This window comes from Mustela nivalis, assembly GCF_964662115.1.
Source record: "Mustela nivalis genome assembly, chromosome: 1".
Classification (NCBI taxonomy): domain Eukaryota; kingdom Metazoa; phylum Chordata; class Mammalia; order Carnivora; family Mustelidae; genus Mustela; species Mustela nivalis.
Window position 1 is genome coordinate 47,020,454 of NC_139020.1, and position 10,065 is coordinate 47,030,518.

The 10,065-nt window shown below is 38.1% G+C and overlaps 2 protein-coding genes across 9 annotated transcripts in view; one reads left to right on the forward strand and one right to left on the reverse strand.

The window, feature by feature from the left end:
* The window catches only part of CMSS1 (cms1 ribosomal small subunit homolog), a 384,418-nt gene that overhangs the window by 23,077 nt on the left and 351,276 nt on the right, over positions 1–10,065 (forward strand). The window lies entirely within an intron of this gene.
* The window catches only part of FILIP1L (filamin A interacting protein 1 like), a 48,749-nt gene that overhangs the window by 13,113 nt on the left and 25,571 nt on the right, over positions 1–10,065 (reverse strand). For 2 of the 3 annotated variants that reach the window (XM_082695813.1, XM_082695814.1), the window contains exon 2: positions 4,668–7,440. In XM_082695813.1, coding sequence (XP_082551939.1) covers positions 4,668–7,325 — 2,658 coding nt within the window. In that variant the 5' untranslated portion in view covers positions 7,326–7,440. Of the gene's footprint in view, positions 1–2,132; positions 2,157–4,667; positions 7,441–10,065 lie in introns of those variants that run through there. The other variant, XM_082695815.1, reaches the window with a different exon arrangement.

A 10,065-nucleotide genomic window follows, 5' to 3' on the forward strand; every position in this document is an offset into this window, starting at 1 on the left:
AAGAAGATTATACCTAGGATAGCTGACTGTGGCCCAGAGTACATTTTTATGGCACCATTTTTTTTAAAGGTTTTTATTTATTTATTTGTCCAGGGAGAGAGAGAGCATGCACAAGCAGGGGGAGTGGTAGGCAGAGGGAGAAGCAGGTTGCCTGCTGAGCAAGGACCCTACTCGGGACTTGATCCCAGGCTCTTGGATCATGACCTGAGCCAAAGGCAGACGCTTAATCGACTGAGCCACCCAGGTGTCCCTATGCCACCATTTTAAGTATAAAAACTAGTGTTCTGATGGAATGTTGATAAATTTATATATGCTACCATATGAACAGGGTTAGAATTCATTATCAAATGATAAAGTACTTAACTGGTTGGACTCCCTAAGGATTCCTTACCCTACAGTATTGCCTTGAGGGCATGCCTGCTTTGATATATTTCACTGCACAGTGGAAGGGTCCATCCATTGGAAAGGAAGGGATTTGGAGTTCAATCTAAATGAAAATGAATTAGAGGAGGTTTGAAATTGGGGACTTTATTGAACCACTTATCTTCTTTGTTCTTTCTTGGCATTTGCTCCACTGTGGCCTAAGGTGAATGGAGTCCTTTGTTTTGGTTCATCCAAACTGCTGTCTTTAGTGTGTTTCTGGACCATTCCCAAGAAATGCTGTAGGCCTTTGGGGGGCCCTGGATCTGAGGGAAGAACATCTTGTAGGTGTCAGACAGCCTGCTACTGCTCAGCTAAAGATTCAGGCATCTATGCTTTGGTACAGTTGTAAAAGTAGGAACTTTTCCACCTTATAAATGGTAGTTTTTATTAAGCTTTTCTTCTGAGTAAAAAGAAAATCTGGGGACTGAGCTTTCTGTTTGTTATGCCAGCCACTAGAAAGCAGAATAGTCAAAATTCCTTGGACTGGTATAATTCATTCTGATAGAGCAGGGCTACTGTCAGAACACGTTTGCTAATGTTTATCAATGTGGAAATTTCTAAAACAGTAGAATTCCTACTTTAGAATACATACTAATCAGCAGAGGTATTTGTGCAGCTTCCCAGGTCCTACCCTTATAGGACCATCGAGATTCTCATACATGTATCTTGGATTTTACTTTGAGAAACACAGATCTTAATGTTTGGGGCATACATTTTTGCCTGATTGTTTTTTCTTAGGATTGCAAAGCAAAATGATTTTTGGAGGGCAAAACAATAACAGAAACCAAGGCTTAGGGAAATAGAATGTTGTTATAAAGATCGTTCCCTGCCTTTATCTAATAAGTTTCAAAGGAGACTCACTCTGTAAAGATTCAGGATCAAAGAAGCTACCAAAAACATGTTTTTGTCTGGAATTCTACTTCATTAAAGATCATTAAATGCTTAGGCTCCAAGTTTAAAAAAGTTTTTAATGAAATACCCCTTTTATGACCATCTTATAGTGCAACCTAATTTTTATCCTTTGGGTGTCATGAATATTTGTCTTAATGTCTTGGCGTTGTGAACTATAGTTGTGGAGACCTTCTGAGTATATTTATGTAATCCTGTCATTATCTTGAATGTACAGAGACCTTCCCTTATATGTAAAGTTCCAACTATAGTAATTCACATTGTCCTAGTAAGGGTGATGATTTTATTTTTGCCATTGCCCCCAGGGAACAGAGGCATCCTTAGGGGAAATTTTGCCTTTGTTCTTAAAAGGACAGAAGAATATGGAAAATCATTTAAATCTGTGGAAGGATGCTGCAACTTAAAAATTTAAAGAGATAGGGGACTGAGTAAAAATGAAAATTGGTTCTGAAGCTGGGACTTCATATAAAATGAAAGATATTTTATCAGATGTATATAAAAACTGTCTTCTGTGAGTCTCTCATTGGCCTCCTTCTTTCAAGAAAACAAATTTCCACCCTTACATATCTCATCTGAAGATTTTCCAATGTCACTTCCTTCCTCCTTCCTAGCTTTCAAGGTTTTTCTGTGATTATATACAAATGAAAAAGAAAGTTCTATAACCTTTCAAACATATACAGGATATAAAAATTTAATTTCGAGGGGTACCTGGATTAAGCATCTGCCTTCAGCTCAGGTCACAATCCCAGGGTCCTGGGATTGAGCCCCATGTCCAGCTCCCTGCTCAGTGGGGAGCCTGCTTCCCCTCCTTGTGCTCACTCTCTCTGTCAAATAAATAAATAAAATCTTTAGAAAAAACTAAGTAAAAAATTAATTTTGAAATTAAGGACCAAAAGTCTAGAATGTGTGATGGGAAGATGCTCCTTTTTAATATGTGATTTTATGGAAAGGGGAAGATGCTTTTTTCCCCCCCCAGAAATGGTGCTGTCCTTACCATAAATTTTAATTAGTAACACTTTTAATAATTTATATATGTTATTAATATGACAATGTTCCTAAATTCTGATGGTGATGTGAATTATTATACTGAAGTAACCCTCCCAGTAGAGGAACCTCTAAAGAGGTTCAGTTCCTTGAAAGTCCAATAAACTTCTAGTAACATTAATCACTTGGGATGCCTATTTATAGTAAATACCTAGAGCAGGTGATGAAATGAGTATTTGCATTGTAATCATGGAGCACAGATCCCATGGTGTTAACTTTATTGTAGAGAATTATTCTGGCTCACATGAGAAATTGAATCCTTACAAAAGGGTTGAACTATTGAAGAGCCCAGAGCTTTTCAAACCCTGTTAGTTAACAGGTGAGCCAGGAATGGATCTCCCCTCAGCAGCTGGGTGGCATCTTATGCAATAGCATTATCAATGTCTACTATTACACAATGTCATCTTATGCAATAGCATTATCAATGTCTACTTTGAAAAATGCTAAATTAAGTATGTAGTTTCCTCTAAAATTCTAGCCACGGTGACTTAAAAATAAAAATAGTTTTGGGGCAACTATGTGGTTCAGTTGGTTAAGCATCTGCCTTGGGCTCAGATCCTAATCTCAGGATCCTAGGGTAGAGCCCTGCTCAGTAAGGATTCTGTTTCTCCCTCTCCCTCTGCCTCTTTCCAGCCCCCCCTCTTCATTCTCCCTCTCTTTCTCAAATAAACAAAACCTTTTAAAATAAATAAATAAAAATCGTTTTGAAAAACCTTTAGACCATCATGTATTTTGTAATACAGTTGGGTCACTGCCGATTCCCAAGATAAATGTGTTTAAACAGAAGCTTTCTCATTCATCACCAGCCTCAGCTTTCATCCAAATTTATTTAATGATGATGCAAGCCCACAGCATTGGTGTTGCAGTTCATCACCATGGAAGTGTTTCTGTCAACAAATCTTCGCTTTCCTATCATGAAATTGATTTTGCAGGGAAAAGGAGGATAATTGTGGAAGATTTCTTTTACTTCTCAAGATTTTCAGTTTGCCTGGGTGTCTAAATGAATTGTGTTTAAAATTAGTAGCTGGCAGTAAAATTGACCAAAAGAAATTAACATTTATGAGGTTGAAAAAGGGAAACTGGTAATGAACTATTTTGTCTGAATTTTTGTCTAAATTTTCCTCGACTAACATAATGTATGATTTTTTTTTAAAAAATGCCTTTTCTATAACTTGTATTTAAAACTATCTTTGGCTTTTATTTGCTTGTTTAGAGGTAGGGAGAAATGCAATTATATTGTAAGCTTCTGAATATAGCTGATTTACAAGCAAGGTGGGAAGCATCTACCTTAAATCATCCAAACTATTTTAGAAAAGAGATAGGAAAGAAAAATAGGAATGACATTTTTGCTTTGAAGCAGTGTTCAAGGGCATATATCATAGTGGCTTATTTCATATTTAGATGCAAATACATACGTTATGGGGGTTTTCACCTGTAGTAGAAATACAGTCAACTCTTGATTATCAAGGTAAATTGTGTTTTCAAATGTGCTTTTTCTGGCTTCCTGTCACATTTCATTTTTACTTTCACCATCAGCTTATATGTGCTCATAAAAGCAAATTATTTAATATTTTATTCACTTAGTGTCAGTAAACATTTATTAAGTTCTTAATATGTGCTAAGCACTTTGCCGGGCACCAGGGATACTGAAATACATCTGATACTGGAAGTTAAGTTTGCCCCTGAGAGATCTTACAGTTCACTTTAAAATCAAAGAAACATAAATTTTATTTATTTGAACCACTTCCTCTTCCTCTAATAACATGTGATCAGAAGCTGACTGTAATGGGAGGTGGGAAGTCAGTCCTACTTGTTTTTAAGGAAGAATTAATAGACCTTATGAACAGAAAGTAAAATTCTATTATACATGCAAAAATATAACACAAAATGACCAAAAAAAAAAAATTCAGCAAGCAATGGTAAAAATAACATTATTTACTGCTTTAAAATGTTAAGGTATTTCATCAAGACAAGTTGCAGTGAAATTAATGTGAGTTATGGAAAATGAAATACATAAAAATGTATTTATACAAGTGTAGACTAAATATTTTCCATACAGGTATGTAAATGAAAAGATATACAGTAAGTGCACACTTGATATGACTATTGCAGGCAACACTTAGTTAGTTTCAGATACTCTTGGATAGTTCATGCACAAACCTTCCCAAAGAACAAGTTCAGTCAGTCTTTTGGGGGATGTGGAGGGATAATTAAAAAGGATTGAGTTCCTTGCAACAATATCACTATAGACTGGATGAGGGTGAGAGTCGTCAGTTATATATATTACTTACTGTAATTTGTGATTGTCGAGGAAGAGGTGTGGCTGTTGGTGTAATAGTAATACTGCTGGTGACTTTATTGGTTGTTTTGTTTAGTGCCCCATTAGTTAAGCCTTGAGTTCGGTTATCCTGTGGTGGCGTTGAAGGGCTGGCAGGTCTCACGGGGCTGGCTACAGCTTGCATGTAAGGACTTCCTAAGTGAATGTGGATTTTATTATCCTCAGTAGTTATCACACTTGAACTGTTGCTGTTTGAACGTTGAAACTGCCACGATGATTGCCGGTCAGGGGAGACTCTGAAAATTGCATGCTTGGCACTGATTTCTATTGGCTCTGGGGAACGTCCCTGCTCAGGAGAGCCTGCTGAACCAGTCACAGCCAAAACCTGAATAGGTGACATTGTCCTTTCTGGAGTTATAGAACCACAAGACTCTGGGGTCTGCGCTCTGGCAAAGGTTGCCGTAGTAATTGGGGACATATTTTGCTCTATATTCATGAGGCCTTCAGCAGAAATTTTGGATTTCACCGGTGTTATGGAGGCATTTTGGAGGATGGTTATCCTTTGCTTTGGGGTGCCACAGTTTGGTATCACTGCAGTGCTTGTATAAGAGTGAGCACTCTCTGTAGTTGGACTTGTGATTTCAAGAGTGGCTGTGTTTTGAATATGGTCTGGAGTAACTTTTATATGAAGTGGCTGCCCAGGCGTGTGGCTTAGGACTAGATCTCCAGGTTGCATGAAATTGCCATTGGGTTTAGTTTGTATTTTTCCATTCTGAGGATGGCTCTCCTTCGATTTCATCCAAGGAATCCATAGCTTCCTGTTAACAGGACAGGGAGAAGATGAATTGCATTTGAAGGACAGCACAGATTCCTCATTAGGGTCCTCTTCCTGGTCTTCACTCTCTTCATACAACTGACCATTGATGACTGCTCGTTCCAGAGGAATGAGACTTTTGTAATCGGGTGGCTCATTGTCTGCTACTTCTGTCTGAACTTCTTTAGAAAATACTTGAGGGTCAGAGGTGATTCTTCCATTGAGACTAGGCCTGAGGCTCTTACTAAAATGCCGGTACCTCTCTAACTCTTTAGTGAGGTTTTCAATCTCTCTTCCTAAATCTTTGTTCCTGTTTTCTTGTTGATTGAGTTTCTTTTGTAGAACCGAATGATCTCCCTGGAGATGACATATGAGGTCCTCAGTTGCCATGTATTCATGAATTTTCTCTTTCAGTGCATCTACTTCTCTTGAGAGGTGCCCTGATTTCGCTTCTTCTTCTTGAAGCCTTTTGAAAAGCCACTCTTCATGGCTGGACTCTGTCTTTTCTGCTAACTTGTACTTTTCAAGTTCCATTTTAACATGTTCCAGCTCTTCAGATAAAAATTGAGCTTTATCTCGCTCATTAGCATACCTTCGTTCTAGAGTCTCATACTCATCTTCTGTTTTCATAAGGTCATCCTCAATGGCTTTCATATCCTTTAACTTCAGTCTCAGTCTTTCCACTTCTTGAGAGAGTTCTTTAATCTTATTGTTTTCTTGGTGTAATGCTGTTGTGGACTTACTAGAATCTTGATTTAATTTGTTTTTTAGGAAATCTTTCTCAATTGCTTCCAATGATTGAAGCCTATTTTTCAATAGATTAACTTTGGATAGGAGATCATTTCCTTTCTCTTCTTCTGCTTTTAGTTTGTTCTTTAGATCATCTCTCTCCTTGGTGACACTGTACATTTTTTCTTCCACATCAGTTTTGGACTTCAGTGCCCTTTTTGTTTCCTCAATTAACTTCTCAGTAACTGTTGCTACTTTATTTTGCTCCATTTGAAGCTGAGAAGCAGCAGCTTGTAACTTATCTTCAGTTTGCTTTAATTTTTCACTCATTGTTTTCCTTTCATCTACCAGCATCACAGTTAATGTTTTCAGTTTAGTTAAGTCCTCTTTTAGGGTGAATTCTGTCTTTTCCAGCCGACTTTCAATGGCTTCTAGCTCTTTGATTCTTACTTTTAAACTCTCCAGTTCTTGAGACAACTGCTTTGTGGTCATCCTTTCTTTTTCTAAATTGCATTTCAGAGAGTAACATTCTTGTTTGCTTTTGTTGAAGGCATCTTCTAATTTGTCCAGAGCCATAATTCTTTTATTGAGCTTTTCAACCTCAAGTTTGAAGTCTTTACTCTGAGATGTTTCCTTTTCGAGCCTCTTATTGAGATCTCTGCACTGCTCCTCCATTTTTATGAGTTCTTCATCCTTCCCTTCCATTTCTAGCACACGTTTCCTGAGCTCCTCCACCTCAGCCATGATACCACAGTTTCCATATTCTCCCTTGTTGATTTTTTCTCTTATATCTTGCAGCTCCTCTTCTGCTTTTCGTAAAGACCTGTTTGTCTCTTCTAACTCATCAATTTGCCGGCTAAGTGCTGCCAGCTTTTGTCGAAGCTGACGATTTTGGCTGTCCTCATTGGTGAGCTTTGCCATAATTGTTTCTTGGTTCTGGTCAAACTTTGTGGTCTGTGTTTGCAGTTCTTTCTCTAGTCTGGTTGCCTTCTGCTCTTCTTCCCGAACTCGAGTTTCAGCGAGGGCTAGTTTAGCATGTGTTTCCTTTGCGCTTGTGGTTAGGTCTTGGATTTTCTGTCTTTGAAGGGCAAGCTGTGCTGTCAGCCTTTGTTGTTCGTCCACCACCATCAAAGCAAAAGACTTCAGTTTGGTCAGCTCCTGTTTCAGGGCGGTGACCCTCTTTTCCTTTTCTTGCTCCTTCTTCTCCTGGGACTTGGTTTCTTGGTCAATCGACTTCTTTAATCTGAAAAATAGAAGAATGCATTCTATTTTGTGATTGGTGCTTTAGTAACTTATCAGCTGTCATTAAAAAATTGTATAATTTTTGGGACGCCTGGGTGGCTCAGTTGGTTAAGCAGCTGCCTTCGGCTCAGGTCATGATCCCAGCGTCCTGGGATCGAGTCCCACATCGGGCTCCTTGCTCCGCAGGGAGCCTGCTTCTCCCTCTGACTCTGCCTTCCACTCTGTCTGCCTGTGCTCACTTTCGCTCGCGCTCTCTCTCTGACAAATAAATAAAATCTTAAAAAAAAAAAAATTGTATAATTTTAAAAGATTGATCAGCTATACAGAATATGGAAAGGAATTCCTGAATTTGATTGGAGAGAAGAATCTTGATAAGCAGTTATCTTGCTTTTTTGCTTTCACTACTCCCTCTCCCCTCACCCCTTGTTGATTGGTAATAGTTGTAGTTCACCAGGAGCCTTGGTGGAAGAGTAAAGGTAAAAATACTTTGTTTAAATTGCTTGTATAATACAATCAGTAGACAGTCTAGCCTGAAAGCTGTAAAAAACGGAGTTTCAAGGTGACCTGGCTTCAATACTGGCTGTATTCTACCAGCTAATTAACCTGGGCAGTTATTTAACATCCTTGAGCTTCAGCTTCCTGATACGAAAAATGGAGGCAATAATTGAATTACTTCACTGGCCATTTGTGAAAATTAAATGAGATAATTTGTCTAAGATTCTTATAGTGCTGGCACAAAGTAAACATTTGGTAAGTGTCAGCTATTGCTCTTGTCCTTTCTCATTAATGTGGCTATGGTTACATTTATAAAATGTTTTGCCTGAACCTTTATAATATGTGGCACATTATGTTTGATACTCAATTTCTTGATTCTTTATTGAGATGAAATTTTATTCACAATGCTTAGAAATTATACACTTCACTGATGGACCTTCTGCCAATTATAATATGGTTTGCATTAGCATAACATTGTGCCAGGAACCATTCACCTCACATATATCTTTATCCCCATAGTGACTGGCAGTTGAATGAAGGGAATTGAAAGGCATCTGAAGGGGTTGAGTTGTCATACCATACGGCAAGAGTACAGGGTTTATTAGGAAAGAGTTGATTAGTCAGATGGTAGAAATGATGGAAGAAAAACCGTCAGGGGGCGCCTGGGTGGCTCAGTGGGTTAAGCCTCTAACTTCGGCTCAGGTCATGATCTCAGGGTCCTGGGATCGAGTCCCACATCAGGCTCTCTGCTCAACAGGGAGCCTGCTTCCTCTCTCTCTGCCTGCCTCTCTGCCTACTTGTGATCTCTCTCTGCCTGTCAAATAAATCAGTAAAATCTTTAAAAAAAAAAAACTATCAGGAACATAATAGTTCCCTTGTAAATGATGATTCTGTTATAATATTACTTTTTTCTTTAATGTTTTAAATTTGTTGGCATAACACAATGTCATTTTACATGTAGTATAAATTGTCTCTTCCACACATTTTCCTCCTCAGCAGTGAGATCATAACTTGAAATTTGTGGCACTCTTGATTACACTGGGAATGGGCTGATTACAGAGAATGTAATTACAGCTTTGCAGTACTTTTATACAGAAGCTAAAATAGAGTGGAATCCCTGAAGAACTGAACTAAAGGACTTGTCATGGTGAAAAGTTTGTTTTCTGATAAAGCACAGAGAGCTCACAATATTTTACTCTATCTTTTCTATTAGGAATGAGTTAATTATGTAATGTATATGTTTAATCCTTGCCATAAAACTTTCTTTTTGAAAATTGTTTAAGGATTTGTAAGGACATTTTAAAAGGAAACTAATTTAGAAGAGTCTTCTTGGAAAAGTCATTCTTGAGATCCTAATCTGCTCTTTTCCTTGATTACACTACATAACAGGAACATGTTTAAAATAATAGTATAATGTAAGAATTCCCCCCCCCCTTTTTTTTTTGTGGGGACGATCCACTTATTTTTTTCCTGTTTTGAGAACCTGATAGGAGGCTGGTCTGAGGGCTGGAGCCTGTGAAATTCTTAAGAAGCTGAGCTGGATGCTGGGGTGGGGTTGATGATGATCTCATCCACAGTCTTAGAAGGAGGTTTGCCTGTGGCCTCTGGCCCTTTCCCACTCCCTATTTGAGATACCTGAGAAGAGAAAGATGGCACCTCCTTCCTGAATGGTCATGAGACTTCACAACGCACTGGTAGATACGTCCACAGGCAAACTGCTTTGGTGGTGAAAGTTATAAAAATTTTGGCAAAGTGCTTCTTCCTCCTACCTTAGCATTAGAATAATTAACAATGTACTGAGTATAACTGCCGTAAAATATTTTCCGTGCTTTACATCATAGTTCTTAGAGTTTTATTAGAGAACAGTTTCACAAAAACTTTTCAGGATTTGTTTTCAACTTATTGAATAATACAATGTGCTATTTCATTTTCAGGAGAAGGACATGTATTTTCTTAGGATATAAAAGAGGGAAGATTATTTGACAGTGTAATGAAAAAAGCATAAGAACTGAATGGTGATTAGTGAGCCTTGGCAGAGCTATAACTGGCAAAAAAAGATGATGATGAAGTTTGAATTGTTTCTATTGCATTCACTGTTTTTGGCAACAAGCAAGATGCATCTTTTTCCACC